Here is a 21,412-nt window from a genome sequence, read left to right as displayed (position 1 = left end):
CTCAATCCCAGCTGTAGTGTAGACATAGCCTATCTTTAAGAAGGGGAACAAGGAGGACCCAGGGAATTATAGACCAGTTAGCCTAACTTTGATACCTCAGAAGATGCTGGAACAAATTAAACAATTAATTTGTAAGAACGTAGAGGATAATACAGTTATAAGGAAGAGAGAGCATGGATTTGTCAAGAACAAATCATGCCAACTCAACCTAATTTCCTTCTTTGACAGAGTTCCTGGCCTAATGGATGGGGGGAAAACAGTAGATGTGATTTAATAAGGCTTTTGACACAGTCCCCCATGAAATTCTCATAAGCAAACTAGGGAAATGTGGTATAGATTAAATTACTATAAGGTGGGTGCACAACTGTTTGAGAGACCATACTCAAACAGTAGTTGTCAATGGTTTGCTGACAAATTGGGAAGGGGTATGCAGTGGAGTCCCGCAGGGGTCAGTCCTGGGTCCAATAGTATTCAATATTTTAATTAATGACTTTGATAACATAATGGAGAAGATGCTTATAAAAATCTGCAGATGACACATGGCTTGGCGGAAGGGGAAGTTACAAGCACTTTGGAGGACAGGATTAGAATTCAAAATGACCTTGACAAATTGGAGAATTGGTCCGAAATCAACAAAATTAAATTCAATAAACACAAGTGCAAAGTACTTCACTTAGGAAGAAAAAAAATGGACAACTACAAAATGGGAAATTACTGGCTAATTGGTAGTTCCACTGAAAAGGATCTAGGCAGGGGTTATAATGGATCACAAATTGAATATGGGTCAACAATGTGACAGTTGGGAAAAAGGCTAACATCATTCTGGGGTGTATTAACAGGAGTATCTTATGTAAAACATGGGAGGTAACTGTCCTCCTCTCCTTGGCACGGGTGAGGCCTCAGCCGAAGTACTGTGTCCAATTCTGGGCAATACACTTTAGGAAAGATGTGGACAAATTGGAGCAAGTCCAGAGAAGAGCAAGTTTTAGAAAACCTGACCCCAGGAAAGGTTAAAAAAAAAAAAAAAAAAAAAAATGGGCATGTTAGTCTTCAGAAAAGAAGACTGAGGGGGGACCTGATAACAGGCTTCAAATATGTTAAGGGCTGTTATATAGATGAAAATCAATTGTTCTCCATATCCAGTGAAGGTAGGATGAGAAGTAATGGGCTTAATGTGCAGCAAGGGAGATTTAGATTAGACATTAGGAGGGTTAAAAGTCCCACTACAATACACAGGTAAAAGGAAGTAAGTGGGCACCTGGTCAAAAGAGCCAATGGAAAGGCTAGAATTTTTTAAAATTGAAACAACCCCCCTTTTGTCTGTCTGTTATTCTCAAGGAGAAGCAAACAATGCAACTATGCTGTAAGAAGCTTGGGGCCAGATATGAAAAATCATTGGTATCATACCTAGAAACTACTCATTTGAAACCCCAGATATGTAAGTAGATCAGGAAATGTCTAGGAAGATGCAATCAAGTTCATCTCCTTTTATTTCTTTATGGCTCGTGGACTCCTCTGTGCTAACCCCAAATGCTTTTGTTTTGCTTGTAACCTTTAAGATAGAGCTCAAGAATGTTATTCTTGATGCTTAATCCTTGTAAGTGGTGGGTTTTTTTTTTTTTTTTTTAAACTCTAGCAATAGGTTCCAAATGTTATTAAAAACAAAAGAAAATAAATACATTTACCTTTTTTAAGAACATGATTGTATTTTTGTGACTTAAGAGGTTTGTGCACATGTTGTTTAAATTAGCTGGTGGCAACAGCTCATTTCCTTTGTTTTTCTTCTCAGCTCTGCCACGGAAGGGGGATGAAAGGGCTTGAGGGTATCCCACAGGAAGGAATTCCCAAGTGTGCCTTCCTGGGCTCTCAAAGGGGTTTTGCACTTGGGCGGTGGCAGCATCTACCAATCCAAGGTCAGAGAAAAGCTGTAACCTTGAAAGTTTGATACAAGCCTGGAGTGGCCAGTATTAATTTTTAGAATCCTTGCAGGCCCCCACCTTCTGCACTCAGTGCCAGAATGGGAAATCAGCCTTGACAGGATGTGTTGACTGACACTGTATGTTTGGCTCCTTAAATTTGTTCCTATGCTCCCCTTACCTGTCCTCTAAAGGGCTAGGCCCACACTGGAGTGATTACCACTCAAGAGCACATGCGTCTTGAGCTCCCTGAGGGTTCACTCCTCTTAGGAGAGTATAGCAAGCTCTCCCTTCCATGAGCAGCCAACTCTATTGGTCAGTGCAAAGGGAGGGGAAGGGACACAGCTATAGCCCCATCTCCTTCCTATCCCATTTGGGATGTCTGGGAATTAATCTGCAGACTATGAATTATTCAGTGTAGCAGTACCACCTACCCAGTCTGGCTTCAAGCTGGCCACTGCCTCAGTTTCTCCTCACTCTGCTTGAATCTTCTGACCTGCCAGTCTGGTTTGGTTGCTGCAGAGAGTTCACCCTCCAGGTAAGTCACAAAGAAAAAGTCCATCCCTTTTAGGGTATCCAAGTCCAAAACAGTCTTCCACGCATAGTCTAAAGCTAGCCACAGCCCTTCCTTCCTGAGGGTCTATCTATATGACTTCCCAATAAACTTCAGGCCATCCTCTGGGCTTCGCTTTCACCCCTCTAGCTCTCATGGACTCCTTTGAGTCTCTCTCTACTGACCACTAATGCTCAGGACTTCCTATCTGGAGTCTCCCTTCTCCCTCTTCTGGCTCTCTGGGCTTATTTAATCTCCAACCCAGAAGGCCTAATTTAGTCACTTGACCTACCTGCTATGTGACTTTGCTCATTTTCTGCACATGGTGAGGTGAGCTAAATATGTCACCGGTAGGGCTGGCCCATGTCCCCTTAGAGGGACAGTGACCATGACACATTCAGCAATACTTGAATAATGAATTTACGCAACGGGCAGCAACTCATGAGCAGATGTGAATGTTACTGGCTGCCACTTATTCACCCAGTTCTAATGATTATTTTCTGCTTATATTCCTTCCACTATATGTTCGAGCTGGGGGCGGTGCAAATGATAATGAAATAATTTCTTCGTTCTGATTTTTTGAGGCACAGTATGAAATGCTTTACTAGAGCCCAGATCATATCCACTGCATTCTCCTGATAAATCCAGGTGCAGTGCCCTCTCAAAATTACTTCTCTAGTCGTAAGATTTACACAGTATTAGAAAAGTCTCATATCCAAGGCTGAAAGTGGAAAAAGAAATGATTGTAACTTATTATGGACAAAGTACTTCTCTGCCAATCTGTCCCTCTCCTTGAAAAATAAATCTGTCTTCTCTAGTATTTCCCTCCATCTATTTATGCCCAGATCCTCTTTCTGCCTTTCCTCATATTTTATGCCATTTTAAGAAATTCCTTGCCTCCCCATTATCCATTGGGAGGCATTTCACTTTTTTGTTAGGTTCCATGTGATAAAGATTGTGCCACTTCTACGATAAGATCTTCACACATGGATCCTCCTCAGTTTCCCTTTAGGATCCCAGATCAGTATGTAGGGAGTTGTAACACCAAAGGGCTGAGCTGAGGGAGTTTACTCTTTAGTGGGCAAAGTACAAAGGGAAACTCAGGAGGATGTCAATTTCCCTTTCCAGCACTTAGTTTGGACAGCAACCTCAACTGAGCTGGGGATCTCGGTTAACACGAGCGTAAACAATAAAGTAAAATGAATCTTGGGTGAAATTCACTCCTCTGCAGAAGGTCTGTGCACATTTATGTCCTCAAAACAGTTCTTACATGGAATTAGAGTGGGACTTCAGTGATGCACGGGCTTTCTGCTGGCCCTCTGCAAAGGGATGAATGTTACCCCCCGTGTGCAAATAATTCCTGTTTATTTCACTTTGCTTCCTGGCTCACATAAGATGAGCTGTGGGGAGCTAGAAAGGCATCAGTACATCATAGGAAACCCACTTTGGTGCTGATCCAGGTCCCACTAAAGTCAACCGAGAGAGACTGCTTGACTTCAACAGGAGTCTGATCCAGCCTTTGACCCTAATTCTTATCAACTCTTATTGAGTCAACTAGTTTTACCATCCTACCTCCTAAACATTCTGTTTCTCTTTTGGGATCTTGACCCCACAATATGAAATATTCCTGTCTACAATGGAGTCCATGGTTTCTATGAATTATCACACATCATATGATCTCAGTGTGATTCCACTATAAAATATTCAAAGAGTTTCACACACAAAAATCTGAGCATCCAATTAGCTCTCAAGCATATATTTTTCCACCCATCATATTCTTTCGTGTTCTTAAGAATAAGAAGATCAATACTGCATTAAATTGTGATCATAGTACATTATTTTATAGGACAGGTCCAAATTATTTTTATGAACAACAATGTGTATCTTTCATCTGACACTTCAGTTAAACAATCCAGTATTCCTGTGATAGGAAAGACTGCCCATCAAGAAATTAAATTCAATATAGATTAGTATTAATAAGAAATAGGGAATTATAGAAAAAAATATTTACTTATGACTGGAACAACAACAAAAGAAGAGAGAAGCCTTCGTAGCTGATACTTGAAAGAGACAACAAGGAGGGAAAGTAGTCTTGTGATTACAGCAGGATACTGGAATTTAGGAGACCTGGGTTAAATTTCCAACTCTGCCACAGTCTTCCTTGCATAAATCTTACCATTTCCATATCTCAATTTCCTCATGTGATAAAATTACTTACCTACCTCACAGGGGTGCAGTGAACATAAACTCATTCATATTGGTTAGCTGCTCAGGTACTACCGTGACAGGAGACGCACACACTCCCGAAGTACCTACACAGCGTGATAGCGTGCACATGGACTTTAGTGTATGCAGAGGAAAGCTAACATATAAGCAAGATTGTAAGAGCTTTAAAAGAATACATGAAGAGACAGAGGATGGGAACACATACTGTTTAATAAGCAAAGACAGAGTTCCACTCAATGTAGAACAACACTGGGACAGACATACAATGGATACAGGGGGTGAAGATGGGGATATAACTGGGGAATTTGGACAAACCTGAGTCCTCATTTACACCCTAGAGTTATCTTAAATCTGTGACTGCAAGAGTGTACCTTATCTTGCTGTGCTGTTTACACGAGATGCTATTTTCTATGGTTTAGTTTTGATTTAATATGGTTTTCCTCTTGATTTTTCTAATATGTTTTCTTTATTTAAAGGGCCACTTGCTGTTTTAGGTATAAATCACTGCTGTACATTTGCAGAGACATGGAAAAACTTCTGCTCGGGGGAGGGGTGTATGTGTGTGTGTAGGAGGGGCTTAAGTGGTAATTGACCTGGAGCCCTTGGTCAGAGCCATAGGGTAAAAGACCGCCCCCAGGAAATACTGCCATTGCCAGGCTCTTCCCAGCAGACAGTAAGGTCTTGTGGGAAACTCCCTGTTGGACAAGTTATACAGAATTTAATAGAAAATTACAACCTACAGTAATTTCCTACAGAATCCTAGTGGTGTCATTTATTAAATTGCATAGGACTTTTTCCTCACAGGCTGGGTGAGCACAAGACTTGACAGGAATAGGTGACCAAAGTTTAAAATTCTCTAATAATGTCATTGGAAATAAGATCTATGTCAATATACAATATTCGTCTGCTCATTTATAGGGTCTGATTCAAAGGCCATTGAAAGCAATGGAAGTCTTTACATTGACTTCAGTGGGCTTTAGATCAGGCCCATCGGTTGCATCTATACCAGCATACTTTGTAGCGGTCATTCCTCATTGCAGCAGTTTCCCGCATTTAAGAAGCTGTCTGAACGGACATGATTCAGATGATTTTACCATTGCACTGTCTAACCCTACATCAGTGAATTATGGGTCCTAAATTTGCTAAGAGGACCAGAACAGGTTCCTTTTAGTCAGAAATACTCATTAGCCATTCTGTTCTTATTTTGCTATTAATTTTTGTCATCAAGATGAAATATCACAGACAATGATTTATTCTTACTTCCAAAGCAATCTACATTAGAACAACATTAAGCTATATGAAGTGACAGTAGAAGGAAAACATGACAGGAATTAAAGAAAAGAAAGAAAGAAAGAAAAAAAAAAAAAGAGAAACAGCAGCAAGTCTAATTAGAAGCAGCAAGATTTGGGAGACCATACAATAATCAGCAGTGATAAGCCTGCATTTGAATCCAGTTTCAAAATCTCCTCATTCATTTTTCCACTGTCAGGGTGTGGAGGGGTTGGAGGAATCATGAGAATGAGGTGAATTCATCAAATAACCTAGTTTTAGCCACTGTTAAGAAATGAAACTGCACCACCTACTGGATTTCTATCCAAACTGAATCAAGTCAATTTCAGGTTTGATCGATAACACCAATATTTCTGATTGTCTTTATGTTTGTTTTAAATTATTTTAACATTTAAGTATTCACAAGTAGTAGCCAGTCTCAGTTTAGGTATAAACCTCTCTTGATCTCAGTCATAGGTCCCTCAAGGAAAGAAATCCATTGCCAAATGCCACATCATTGCCAATACGGTGGCTCTTCCTGCAATCTCCCTGTATGGGAATTCATTTGTAAAGATAAATTTGGGATTAACAGTAACCTGCAAAGGAAATACAAAAAACGAAAAAGGATTCTGCACCCTTTTTTGCTTCTTTCTGATGTATAAAGAAAGTCTAAAAGGTATTTTTGTTTGTTTAAAAGAAAAAAAAGGGGGGGGGTTCCCCCCGCTTTGTTCATTAAAGTGGGAAGTGAAGCCCTGTATAGTCTAGAATAGTTTATAGTGATTTGAGAACTAGTAAAAGTGTGATATCACAAGAGGAAAGAACATTAAAGTTGAGTATCTAAGAAGGGAAGGGATTGACTCTTGCTTTTTGTTTAAAAAAAGCAAACAAAAACCTATTTAACTGCCGTGACTAATTAAGATTTTGGAGAAAAAGACCTCATTGAGACATGAGAAAAATCAAGCATGGGAGTAAGTGTTTGCGAGGCAGATCTTGAGGTTGTTTTCCTATAAAATTTGTTAAAAGGTTGTTAAGGGTAATAGGGTATTGACATTTAATACAGCTAGCACCTAAATATTTTTAAATCTCCCTATAGATTTATACATTTTAAAGGCCAGAAATGATGACTTTGACCATCCAAGTCTGACTGAATTTTACCCAGCAATTCCTGCATTAAGCCCATAATTTCTGGTTGAGCTATAGCATATCATTTAGAAGGATATCCAATCTTGATTTAAAGTGACCAATTCCCCATCAAATGACAGAGAATGAACCACATTCCTTGGTGAGATATTCCAATGATTACTCATTCACTGGTAAAAATGTACTGCTTATATCTAACATGAATTTATCTAGCTTGAGCTTCCAGACATTTTATCTTGTTATGCCTTTGTGTGCTAAATTAAAAAGAGCCCTCCTACTATCAGTAATCTTTTACCCCTAGGTACTTTTTGAATGTGATCAAGTCACCTCTTAACTGTCTCTTGGATAAACTAAATAGATGGAGCTTCTTTACACAACATACAATGTTTTTAATTAATGTTATAAAGTCTAGAGACGTTACTAAGCCAGTTCATGCCACAATACAGTGAATTCCACCAATTCCCCACTGCCAAGTAACAAATGACCATCTCCTATAACTTCAAGGCAACTTCTGATCCACCACTCAGCCTTAACTTTGACCTTTTACTTTAAAAAAAAAAAAAAAAAAAACAACAGGCATATCAGCCTAAACTACTGACATAAGAGAGGCACACATTTTCTCTGAAATGTGGTCAGTAAGGCCTGAAGACTGTTCTGGTGGAATTTAAACTGGTCAGTTCCATGTCTACCACCTCTGTAAAATATATTTTCAATACTAATTAGGCCAAATCTGATATTCTGTACGCAGCCCTTATTCAGGCAGAAGTCTGTCTAAACACACCCAGTATTGCCAACCCGGAGCATTTATAAATCAAGAGTCAGGCCCCCAAAAAATCATGAGATTTTTAGTAAAAAATAAAGTTTGGGTGCTTTTTATTTGCTTTCTGGTTTCTGTGCCTGTAGGGTGCACTCAAATCACATTTTCAAGTTTTCTCTGTAACCATAAGAAAATTAGAAACTTGACCTTTCTTTTCATTAAAGATGGGATTCCCAGAATTGGGCGATTCTGGGAGCTGGGGTTTTAAGAAAAAACAAATATTGTGAAAGTTGTCAAAACTGGTACATATATAGAAGGGTGAGATTGAGAATCAAAGGTAGTTTTGCTGGTAGGGATTTATTGTTAAATGCTGTTGGAGTAGTGGTATTAGTGGTCCAACTGTAAAGTCTTACGTATGACTGTAGAGGTCCGGGCTCACCCCTGCGGCACCCCCTACTGGTTGCTTCGGGGAATCAGCTCATCCAGCATCTGGAGCGCCCTCTGCAGGCCAGTGATCCGCCTTGTCCTCTGCTGGCCTCCATGTCCCTCCCAGGACCCAGTGCCCCTATTACTGGGATGCTGCCCCCTGGCAGTACCCCACAGATCTGGGTTTCCCCTCCCTGGAGAACCCCTACCACTACCCCACCTTGCCTCAGCACTAGGCCACTGCCAGTTACCAACTAGCCCCCGCTCCCTGGGGCAGACTGCAGTATAGGCCACTTATCACTGGCAAGGGGGGTTTGGACCTACTGCCTTGGACTAGCCCTGGGCTGCCCTCTGCAACCCCCAGTACCCCTTGACCTCCTACTAGGCCGCAGCCTAGGACTATCCAGGCTGGAGCTCCCCAGCCTATCCCCAGCCCTGCTCCACTCAGGTATTCTGTCTCTAGGTCACTGCAGCCAGGCCCTTCTCCCTCTGAAGGCAGAGAGAGACTGCTGAGCTCAATGCCCCTCTGCTATGTACACTGGCCAAACTGGACAGTCACTACGCAAGAGGATAAATGGACACAAGTCAGATATCAGGAATGGCAATATACAAAAACCTGTAGGAGAACACTTCAACCTCCCTGGACACACAATAGCAGATGTAAAGGTAGCCATCCTGCAGCAAAAAAACGTCAGAACCAGACTCCAAAGAGAAACTGCTGAGCTTCAGTTCATCTGCAAATTTGACACCATCAGATCAGGATTAAACAGACTGTGAATGGCTTTCCAACTACAGAAGCAGTTTCTCCTCCCTTGGTGTTCACACCTCAACTGCTAGCAGAGCACCTCACCCTCCCTGATTGAACTAACCTCATTATCTCCATACTGATTTATACCTGCCTCTAGAGATTTCCATTACTTGCATCTGAAGAAGTGAGGTTCTTACCCATGAAAGCTTATGCTCCCTATACTTCTGTTAGTCTTAAAGGTGCCACAGGACCCTCTGTTGCTGAGCTCTTGGCTCCCAGCCTTCTTATATAGAGCCAGCTGAGGCCTGATTGGGGCGTGGCCCAGCTGTGGCTACTTCCCCAATCAGCCCTGTTCCATATGGCTGATGTCAGGTGTGCAGTCCAGAATAATATCTTGCTGACTTCAGATCTGTCACAATCTTCTGTTTGACTTTTGTTGCCAGTAACTGTATGATCTCATTTTGAATTGTTTTTCCAAGGTAGTGGGGTGTGTACATTTCTTGGGTGGCGACTCTTCTTAGAACAGGGGCGGGCAAACTTTTTGGCCTGAGGGCCGCATGGAGGGCCGGTTAGGGGAGGGGGTCGTGACCCAGCCCCTACCTCCTATCTGCCCCCCTCACGACTCCTGCCCCATCCAACCCCGCCCCGTTCCGAGACGGCCCCTCTGGGACCCCTGCCCCATCCACCACCACCCTGTACTCCTGGTCCCCTGACTGCACCCGGACCTCCGCCACCCCATCCAACCACCCCTTCTCCCTATCCCCGGAACTCCTGCCCCTGACTGCCCCCTGCCGCCCTATCCAACCTCCCTCCTTCCTGACTGCTCCCTGGGACCCCTGCCCCCATTCAACCCCCTGTTTTCTCCCCCCGACCATCCACACCCCCGCCCCCTGCCCACCACTCCGAACTCCCCTGTCCTCTATCCAACCCTCCCTGCCCCCTTACCGCGCTGCCTAGAGCACCAGTGGCTGGCGGCGCTACAGCTGCGCCGCCCGACTGGAGCTGGGCCACGCTGCCACCATGCAGCACAGAGATCGGGTCAGGCCGGGCTCTGCAGCTGTGCTGCCCCAGGAGCTCACAGCCCCACCGCCCAGAGCATTGCGCCAGCGGCAGAGTGAGCGAGCTGATGCTGCGGGGGTGGGGGGGACATCAGGGGAGGGGCTGGGGGCTAACCTCCTGGGCCAGGAACTTGAGGGCCGGGCAGGACAGGCCGTAGTTTCCCTACCCCGGTCTTAGATACTCCTGGAGTACAGCATCAAACTCAGCCATCAGCTCCATAATTTTAAGGAAGTTTCTGTTGTTTGGCACATACAGCTGATCTGAAGTGCCACGCAGTGCTAGGTTTTGGGTAGCAAGTATTCTCACAATGGCAATGAGCCTTTTCAGAACGTTTTGCCAGTAAAGAGACTCTGATACAATCTTCTCTTGATGCTGATCATCTGTGGTGGCCTCTAACCTTAGTCTCATCTCAAGCTCTTTCCACCTATGGAATGCTGTCTGGTGATTTGCTGCCTTCTCATGGCTTGCCAGATTTCTAGCCAGATTTTACCAGTCCTTTGTTGCTATAGAATCCAATGTGGCTGGAATATTAGACTTGAAGAGTCTGCAACAAAAACAGTATGCAGCATTCTGGGTTTTTGAGTACATAAGCCATGGCCTCTGCACTTTGTCACCATTGGGGATTTCATGCCAGTAATGTGTTGGATGGAAACTTCTATTTTCATTGTCTTTGGGGAACGAAGTTTTTCACTTGCTGTGGCCCATGCAGTACAAGGAAGTCCCTCGGGCTACTGCTCAAGTGGGTTCACAGTCCTGGATCATCTAGACTTAAGGAACGAAACTCAGCAGCAGCTGTTTCTTGTGCCTCCACCACACCCTTCTCTGATCTACACTTTTCTTCAGGAATGTGCATGGTTACATTCATTGGAGATGGAGATATGGGTGCTGCAGTAGCTGCCAGGTCACCTGCACTCTAACTGGAAGATCAGGCATCTCCTCACCACTCACATCCTCACTGGGGCCGGAAGGCTCACCGTGAACATTTGTGTCTATATCTATCTATCTATCTCAGGAGAGCTCCTTCCTGCTTAGATAGAAAAGCTTCTTTTGAATGCCGTCCCAGAGGGGCATTTTCTTCTTTCACTCATGACTGCTGTTCTGTGCCAGCTATAGCAGTTCTCAACACTCAAATGAAGAGGACAAATAAGCAGGCTGGTAGCAGGGCCTGAGTGAGGGCAGATATCAGCGTCTTAAGGGCCTAACTGGCTCCTACTACTTCAGTTGACTGCCTGTTCTCCTCAAGTGGGTTCAGGGAAGCAGCAGGAAACAGGAAGCTCCCCAAGAAGCTGGTGTTAATCAGTTCAGACTCCTGGGGGTGCCAGAGAGGTACATAAGAGGCAGCTCCTCCTCTCTCCCTGCAGCTCCTGCTGCTTTCTGTTATTCCTTCTCACCTTTTATCCTGCCTGCCTGTTAGGTCTCTTGTGCCCTCCTTCCTCTAGCACAGCACTCCACTCTATGCATCTAGAGCAGAGAGAATACATATGCACCAGCAGCAGACAAATTTTCTACACTCTGGGTCCTAGTAGCACTCCCTCCCACCCCCGCACACAGTCTGCACCTGAGGCGACTGCCTCAGTTCGCCTCATGGTAAGGCCAGCCCTGACTGGGAGACAACCTTAGGGAGAAAAGCCAGGTGAGGCCTGAGCTGAACCTTGTCCTTATGGAATACAGTGTAAGGAGTCTCTGATGTGAGGGCCCTAAGCGCCGACACTCTCCTAGCTGAGGTTATCAACACCAGAAACACTACCTTGTATGAGAGAGAAAGCAGGGAGCACGTCGCCGGTGGCTCAAATGGTGGACCCGTCAGTCTGGAAAGTACTAGATTAAGGTCCCAAGCCAGGATAGGCTGTCGCACTTCGGGTATAGTCTGTCGAGACCTTTAAGGAAACAGCTGACCATTGGGTTCGCGAAGACTGAGTAGCCATCCGCGCCTGGATGGAAGGTGGAGATGGCGGCCAAGTGGATCCTTATGGACAGAGCCTGTTGCTTAAGATGGAGGAGGTGGTCCAGTATAAATGGCACCGAGGCGAGCGTCGGCAACTGATGGTGCTACTCCGACCAGATGGAGAACCTCTTCCACTTGGCAAGGCATGTCGCCCTTGTGGAGGGCTTTCTACTGCCAAGGAGAACTTGCCTGACTTGATCAGAGCAGGACAGCTACACCGCATTCAGCCATGGATCTTCCACACAGTGAGCTGGAGCGACTCGAGGTTTGGGTGCCGTAGGCGGCCGTGATCCTGCATGATTAGGTCCGGGACGAGTGGTAGGGTGACCGGAGTTGCCACGGACATTTCCAGGAGTGATGTGAATTAGTGCTGGCGTGGCCAGGCTGGAGCTAATCAGTATCACTAGGGCTCGGTCCCTGTGGATCTCAAGGAGCACCCCGTGGGCTAAAGGAACCAGCAGGGGACTTGCCACTGCGGTGCTGCCCAGCTAAGGCAGGCTAGTCCCTACCTGTTCTGACACCAGGCTGCAACCCAGAAGCAGCCAGCAGCAGGTCTGGCTCCTGCGAGCTGCCCCAGCCCTGAGCGCCATCTTTGCACCCCCACTGGCGGGGGGGGGGGGGGGGGGAGGAAACCACGCGGGGAGAGGCCAAGGTTATCCATCTGGTCAGAAAAGACCGCTGAACCCTCGAAGGGGAGATCCTGGATTGTTTGCTGGATCTCAAGGGGAAAACCAGAGACCTGCAACCAGGAACCCCTCCTTATTACAACCCCCATGGCTATTGTACATGAGGCTGCATCTGCTGTGTCCAATGCCGCCTGTAGGGAAGCTCGGGAGACCCTCCTCCACCAGTGCCGAGAACTCTGCACGAGAGTCCTGAGTCAGCAGTTCTGCAACCTGCGCACGGGGAGAGGAGTGCCTGTGGGGGAGAGCTGCATGGAGTTGCTTGTGTGCCTCCGCCTAAGAGCCAGACCTGCTGCTGGCTGCTTCCAGGGCAAGCACAGTCCATGGTGCCAGGACAGGCAGAAAGCCTGCCTTAGAACCCTGTTGCGCCGCTGACTGGGAGTTGCCAGAGGTCACCCTGCACCCCAATCCCCTGTCCCAGCCCTGAGCACCCCCTCAAACCCAGAGCCCCTTCCTGCCCCCCAAACCACTCATCACCAGCCCCACCTCAGAGCCTGCACCCCCAGCCCAGAGCCCTGCCCCACTCCTGCATCCCAACCTGCTACCCCAGAGCCCCCTCCCATATACTGAACTCATTTCTGGCCCCACCCCACAGCCCTCACCACCACACCCCAACCCACTGACCCAGCTCTGAGCCCTCCCACGTCCCAAACCCCTCATCCCCAGCTCCGTTGGGTCGCAGGCATCAACAATTTTCTTCAATTGGGTTGCCAGAAAAAAGTTTGAAAACCACTGCCTCACATGACCCATCTTGCATAAAGCATCTGAATTATGCCATATTCATATCATAACAATATCTCTATGAAGAATATGGGACATAGCGTTACATTGTGATCATTGGGTACTTCATGTGACATGTGGGAGGTCTCTTGCTGCCAGTACTAAAACATCTAAACATTATAGATGGCGATTTCCTAACTCAAAGAGTGTTGCAGCCAAGATGGGGGAATTCTATATTAGACCTTGTCCTAACAGATAAAAAGGAACCAATCACAGAACTAAACGTTAACTTGCATCTGAAGAAGTGAGGTTCTTACCCACGAAAGCTTATGCTCCCAATACTTCTGTTAGTCTTAAAGGTGCCACAGGACCCTCTGTTGCTTTTTACAGATTCAGACTAACACGGCTACCCCTCTGATACCTGAAACTATTTACACTATTTTACAATCAAAACTGAAGAGGACACTGCCAAAAGCGCTTGCAAGCAAAAGCGAGCGTTGTTCCAGCTAGCCGTCACTGGCGGTAAGAAGGAACTGAGGCTGTGGGGGGGTCGGCAGGGCCCTACATTGGGCACCATGAAGGCGTGACTCCAGGGGTGCCCAGGCCGACCCTACAGACGCTGCTAAGGGAAAAATCTTCTGGCTGGCGTGCACATGGCACGCACACATCTGATTGGAATGGACATGAACAAGCACTTGAAGAAGAAAAGGTGAGTCTGTTTCAACAGGAGCACATGGGATAAGTTCCAGTTTCCAGATACTGAGCAAACCCAGAAAAAAAATCAGTGTCTTGAAAGAGACATGGCTGAAGTGAAGGCACGAGTACCCATGAGTTGTTAGTTGGGGGATAGATGGGTTGGTCTCTCACAGTCAGGAGCGCTGCCAGCTTTTCTGCCGCTCTAGGCGGCGGAAGGTCCTGCCCCGAAATGCTGCCCCCCACTGAGGCGGCAGAAGGTCCCGCCGCCGAAATACCGCTGCGGTCGCCGCCCCCCAAATTGTAGTGTCCTAGGCGACCGCCTAGGTCGCCTAATGGGTTGCGCCGGCCCTGCTCACAGTTTAAAAACAGATATCAAGCAGTTCCCCAAATAAGAGGATGGAGATATAAACCCCTTTTCTGTGCCCTTAGAAAAACACAAATTGGAGAAGAAAGGTGGGTCCTTCACTTGTCAGTTTGCCTGTCATGGTAAGCTCTAGGGGCTTATTTCTGGATGAGCCAGGAAACTATACAGTATCTGCTAGAATAAGAAAGGTATTGGTAACAAAGTTCTAAAGGAATAGGGAAGCAAATGCTTCCATCAGGCCAAGAGAGGGTAATGGATGTGTGATACTATTTACAAAGCCATGCACCTAAGAAGTAAGGAAAGGGTTAAAGTAGGCACTGGGAAGTAGTAAGCATCCCAGATGGAGCTCATTATGATGGCTGCCTCCAGAAGGCAGAGGGCTGGCTAAGGGAAGGATGTTCTTCCTGGGAGAAGAGGATTTGATCTAGGCAACCAGCTATGCCTGTGGGGTATTTAGAAAACTTTCCACCTGCCTAAAGAGAGAAGTTGCAGTAAGTAACTAGACCCAATGAGGATTTAATTAAAGCAAGCCAGTCCTCTGATTTAATTTTTTAAATTAGGGCTTTATCATACAGTTCATTATGTTGTTGTTTTTAAATCTAGACTTACTCCCAGTCAGGTTCTCTACTCTTCAAGCTAGAAGTGTAAACTGCAGCTCGAGGCAACATGCATGACTCACACTAGCTCTGATCAAGCTAGGACGCTAAAAAGAGAGTAACGGCAGCGGGATGGGCTAGCCACCTGAAATGGGCTCTCCACATTTCCTACAGGCATGTGCTTGGGGCAGCTAGCCCCTCTCACTGCTTGCGCCACCACAGCTAAACTCTATTTTTAGCATGCATGACCTCTTGAGCTGGAATTTATACCTCCACTTCAAAGTGTAGATATACCCTTAGCTGGATGGGCAGAGGCCACCCAAGATAGAACTTCCAAAGGGTGCCAGAGGGAGAAGACTGAAGGGCAGACAGTAACTTGCCAGTATCTCAGCCATATTGGTGAAAGCATGTTAAAATTGCCCATGTCCTTCTTATCATCTAGGCCTAAAAGATACAAAGTTCATGCAGTGGGGCCCCTCAGGAGCATGCTGTTGAACTGATCGTACCATAGTCACACTATCAGTCTGTTACGTGCTAAAGAATGAAGTGAGAAAGTAGAAGCAGAAGTAGATCTAAAAGAAAGTAGAGAGGCTCTCTTATTTCCCCAGCTAAGCATGAAGACTGACAGATGAAGGAGCAAAAAGAACAGCTGTAGAAGATGTTCAACTGTTCTTGAGGTATTTTCATTTCAATCAAGCTCAGATTTTTTATTCTTAATATTTTATTATGGTAGCATCCAAGTGAGCCACTTAAGGATTGAGGTCCCACTACGTCAAAGGTTATACAAATGGAAAAAAAAAAAAAAAAAAACCAGTCCATATCCTGCAGAGCTCACGCACCTTTCTGGCTGCACACAGGATGTCAAATTCTACTCAAAGAGCCAGCTTAAAAACCACCCAAGGACACTGATAGAGAATAAAGAGAAATTAATTACCATATATACTCATTCATAAACCAAATTTTTGTAGTAAAAAAGGGAAGCACCATAAAAAGGGATCGGCTTATGAACGGGTCTAGAGAGGGAGAGGTGGGACACAGCCCCTCCCCCCAACAGAGGGAGCAAGGAGCGGCAGCACAGCCAGAAGGGAAGAGGCGGGGTCAGAGTGTGTCTGCTTCTGGCCACGCTGCTCTCCCCCACCCTCCGAAGCAGCTGCAGCTCCACTTCTGCAACTAGTTGCAGTTTCCACCACGCAAAAGCGAAGGTTACTGGGCATGGTGAGTTCGGGTGAGCATGCTCAGTGCACCCAAAGTAGGGAATTGGGAGAGGGGGCTTTTTGTGTCCTCACACTGGCCCGCCGGAGCATGGTACGGCCATGCCACCTGACCCAGCCCGCTGCGGCCATGCCACCTGACCCAGCCCGCTGGAACAGGCTGCGGCTGCGCTGCCCAGCCTGCCGGAGCAGCTCCAGCCAGGCCAGAGACATCATAGAATATCAGGGTTGGAAGGGACTTCAGGAGGTCATCTAGTCTCCCCTGGCCCTCCCCAGATAAGGTGGGAAGGTATGGGATGGGGAGAATGTGGGGGTCCCGGGCCAGAGGTGGGGTCATGTGGGGGGTGGTCACAGGGGTTACTCCCCTGACCTCCAGCTTCTCACCCTCCAAAACATTTCCCCACCAGTTGCTGTCCCGGCCCGTCAGGGTAAGCAGCTGGCGTGCTGGGACACTTTGTTTACTTAGGTTTACCTCCGTGCCTGTGGACACTCGAGGTAAACAACCCATCTCGGCCCACCAGCAGCTGATCCTGATGGCCCGGGAGCCAAAGTTTGCTGACCCCTGAATTATAGGGTCAGCTTATGAATGAGTCATAAAAATTTTCCATTTTTATTTATCCATCTCAGGGGGAGGGGAGGGGTCGGCTTATAAACAAACTGGCTTATGATCAAGTATATACGGTAAATGATAACTAGGAATCAGTTACACTTTCTAAGAGCCTGTGGTCTTCCTGGTAGGCCTAATTTCCGAACTACGTGGACAATTCCCATTACTGCGTGGAAAGCCATAAACTAATGACTGATGAGTGTTCAATATGAAGAACAGATGATTTACTAGATAAAATAGGGCTAAGTCAGGGGTTCTCAAACTGGGGTCATGACCCCTCAGGGGGTTGCGAGGTTATTATCTGGGGGGTTGCGAGCTGTCAGCCTCCACCCCAAACCCCACTTCACCTCCAGCATTTATAATAGTGTTAAATATAAAAAAGAAGTGTTTTTAATTTACTGGGGGGGGGGGGTCACACTCAGAGGCTTGCTGTGTGAAGGGGTCACCACTACAAAAGTTTGAGAACCACTGGGCTAAGTCAACTATATGGCCCTCACTGATTTCACTAAGGGGTGCTGACAGTTACCTTTGACTGAGGATACGGTTGTAAAATTTGCCATTTTAATAGATTTGGGATTGTACAAGCCCCCAGTACTAACTGTCTCTGTCATCTATAGTGGTGGACTCTATACTCTGAATAAAGAATGCATCTGTGACATATTAGAAGATGATAGTGTTGATAGAACTGAAAGAATGACTGGTTTCTGTACTGACTGTACATCTCCCTACAGTCAGATGGAGAGGACCAGGTACAATACAAAGACTGTGGTCCTCATTTGGGGCAGCAGCCAAACCAAGCTCAACACAGCACGGAAAAGGGATGGAATACAGATGGCTGTGTGTCACCTCTCTACCTCACAGACTGTGGAGGTGACTGGAGACTAGAGCAGTCCCTGGCATACACTGGAGCAATCACAGATATTGCCCTAACTGATGTTGTTCTACAAGGACTCCTTATGGAGTCATCCACCTAGGGTGACCAGACGTCCAGAGTTTATTGGGACTATCCCGATATTTGCTAGTTTGTCCCGCATCACGACCAATGGGCAAACAAGCAATTTTGCCCTCTGCTCCCGTGCACAGACAGAGCCCGGAGGGGCTTGCGCCCCCCCCCCGACTCCGCCTCCTTCTTCCCCCATTGGATCCCTCCCCAAATCCCCACCTCTTCCCCAAGCACGCCGCATTCCTTCTCCCTCCCAGGCTTGCGCCGATCAGCTGTATGGCGGTACCTGCAGGGGCAGCCCTGGGTCTGGCCTGGGGAACCGGCTCCCTATACACGCCCATGGGTGGGGGTGGGGGGACAGCAGCTGCCCATGAGGGGACTCTCATGGGGCTTCACCTCCTGCCACATAAATTAAATGTATAAATTAATGGAGATATCCTATCTCCTAGAACTGGAAGGGACCTTGAAAGGTCATCGAGTCCAGCCCCCTGCCTTCACTAGCAGGACCAAGTACCGATTTTGCCCCAGATCCCTATGTAGCCCCCTCAAGGATTGAACTCACAACCCTGGGTTTAGCAGGCCAGTGCTCAAACCGCTGGGCTATCCCTCCCCCCGTCCCAGGGCAGAGGCAGCGGCAGCCCCGTTCGTTCCCCTGCGGGACCCGAGCGGGACGGGGGGCTGGGGCCTGCTGCCCCCACTCCAGGACCACCCGTGGGATTGCACCAGCTGGGCACCTTCCCCTACGGGGGGAGGTGGAGATGAGGCGAACTGGTGCGGAGTAGAGGTGGGAGGGGGCGCTTCGGCAGCTTTTTTTTTTTCCCCTCCACCGCCCCCAACCCACCCCACCCCCCCGCGTCCCAATATTTCAGTTTTGTCATCTGGTCACCCTACATCCACCAGCACAGAATAGTCAGCGGGCAGTGTGGTCCAACTAGGCCTGCTCACTCCTTTACCATACCACAAGGTCTTGTGATGCAACGAGAGCCAGCACAGGACAATTGTGCTGGCTCTGTGCTCGATGGGGAAACCCTTCCTGTAACAATCTGTAAGGGCTGCTTCCACTCCCTTTGCAGGCCCTTTATACCACCAGTGCAGTGTAAAATAGGACACTGAGGACAGCAGAATCCAGCCCTCTGTTTACAAACAGATCTGACATTTTCAAAGAGAATATTATTTCCATCCTCCTACAAAGGACTTGTTAGTCAGCATACCAGGTTGGGGGCACAGCAGGCTGCAGTCTCTACTCCAAATAGGTGACACAGGGACCTCTGCCAGATAGCTAACCAACCTGGCAATAATCGGCAGACTTTTAAAATGCACAATTCCATCAAAATAAATACAAAAAAAGTTTCTGTATTATGAAAATAATTAAAGTATCCTTCTGCTGCAAACAGTTAATTATTAACACTATTTTCTGGTCCATGCACATCCCTAATGACATAACTTTGGCATGCGCATGTTAGCATGGTTAATAAAGTGCAAGAAGCCACATTGGCCTCTGCTCGTTTTGCAAACATGGATCGGGAGATGGAGAAATCAACACTTTTCAAAATATAAAAGGAACAAATTGGTAGGAAAACTAAAACCATCCTCCAGCTGTCTTGGTAACACCCTTTTAAATGAAAGTCTGAGAACCATGGCCTAGTGTCCCCAGTTGAAGGGCCCCTCTGTATGGGACCAACTCACACTGTGAGCAAAGCCAGACTGATTAACTCACCTAGGGATTCTGCTCCATTCTCCACTGTTTCATTCACCTTTCTGGCAACTCTGGCTACAGCTTCCCCCATTTTTTTCTCCATGCAGGCACCACACCTAGTCCCACCAGGGAAGCACTTCCACAGAGGAAACTGTCAATGAGGAAATAAAAACAGTGAGGGTCCAGTGTGCTAGCATATCATGAAAGTGACAAGTAAAAATAGCAGTCAATGGGACAGGATTTATTCCTGGCAAAATGTTATTAATCAGAAGTTAATATCAGGACTGCTATTAAGCAGAATCTGCTGCATTTAACCTCACAACTACTTATCCCCATTTTACAGATGGGGAACTGTGGCACAGAGAAACTAAGTGACTCGCCCAAGGTCCCACAGGAAGTCTGTGGCAGAGGAAGGACTTCCATCCAGGTCTCCCAAGTCCTAAACTGGCATTCTAACCATGGAACATCCTTCCTCTCCCACTTCCTTTCTACTGCACTCTGCAGTGAATAGTGAATTTTTACAACGGGTGAGATACCCCATTGCCCTGCATTTTATGTAGTCATTTGCAATAGTACAAAGTAAGTGTGAAATACTACTAAATCAGAAAGAGCAGTTATTTGCATGTACTTTCCACTAATGTAACTACACTGTAACTACACAAAATACTCCGTATTTTGGATTTAATTAATGGACACTCCATGAACTTCAATTTTAAATCTCCCTTAATTACTCGTTACTGTCATTATTGTTGCACCATCCAAGAGACTACAAAATGAGTAAATGTATCTTCAAAATTATTAATTGCTTTGAGTTATATTCTTAAATCAAAATGGTCAGTTGTGGCTATCAAAATAAAAAAAGACATTTGTAGATTCTTAATATTATTGACTGCCTTTTGTTAAACCTATTTTTTTCATAATTAAATACTGAATTTTCACACCAAATATAAATATGTAAATTAAAAAAATTAACACCTCCTGCCAAAACCAAAAACACCAAACCTCACAAATTGAGCTCTATATGAAGATCTGAGTAGTTCAGGACGTCAGAACTCCTGACTATCTGTGATTCAATATGACCCTACAATCTTCTGAATATTTACCTGTTGGCCTAGATTATCCCTTATGCTCAGATGGCGGAAGGGTACAACAGGAAAAAGAAAAACCTGTGATGTTCTCCTTAAATTCTGGAGGATTTTCTTTATTATATGCAGAGACCCCTCCCCACCCTTTCTGCCTGCAGTGTGCCCCCCCCCACACACTGCTCCTGCCAGGGAAATGTGATGGGGGCATGGGGCTTTCCCAGCCCCGCCCAGAACTCCTGCCAGGGAGTTGGGTCGGGCCACAGGGGCTTGCCCCTCTCTGTCTTCCCAGCATTCTTGCCTGGGAGCGGGCGTGGGAACTTGCTGGGCGGGAAGAGCATGGCAAGCCCCTGCATCCCAACCCTGCTCCCCAGCAGGAGCACCAGGTATGTGGAGTGGGGCAAGCCCCCGCGCCCCAACCCTGCTCCCTGGGGGAAGCACCGGGCAGGTGGGCGGAGCTGGGGCACCCATTTTTCTGGGGGGCCCTGGGCATAGGCCCCATTGGCCTAGTGGCTAATCTGCATCTGATTATATGTTGTCCCAAGACCCATTTTTATTGTCTCGCCAGGGCGGAATGTCTACTTGATTCCCTATAGCGTGTCTTTCATACAGCATGTCTCAAAGGTAGACAAAATGAGTATATATGGCCTCATTTAAAAATTCTTAGAAGCAGCGCTCATTTGGGCAAGCCACTTAACCTCTCTCTAATCCTTCCCTCCATCTCTAAAACCATGGATGATTGTTATTTGCCTGATGGAATGTTATGCCCCAAGGT

The 21,412-nt window shown here is 46.4% G+C and overlaps 1 protein-coding gene across 8 annotated transcripts in view; it reads right to left on the bottom strand.

Moving 5' to 3' along the window:
• Positions 1-21,412, bottom strand: part of LRRC20 (leucine rich repeat containing 20) — a 186,207-nt gene that overhangs the window by 151,334 nt on the left and 13,461 nt on the right. For all 8 annotated transcript variants that reach the window (XM_054033573.1, XM_054033575.1, XM_054033578.1 and 5 more), the window contains exon 2: positions 19,577-19,706. In XM_054033573.1, coding sequence (XP_053889548.1) covers positions 19,577-19,706 — 130 coding nt within the window. The remainder of the gene's footprint in view (positions 1-19,576; positions 19,707-21,412) is intronic.

The sequence above is a fragment of the Malaclemys terrapin genome, chromosome 7 (assembly GCF_027887155.1).
Source record: "Malaclemys terrapin pileata isolate rMalTer1 chromosome 7, rMalTer1.hap1, whole genome shotgun sequence".
NCBI classification, from domain to species: Eukaryota; Metazoa; Chordata; order Testudines; family Emydidae; genus Malaclemys; species Malaclemys terrapin.
The sequence above is the reverse complement of the archived record's forward strand: the minus strand, read 5'-3'. Positions and strand labels throughout refer to the sequence as shown.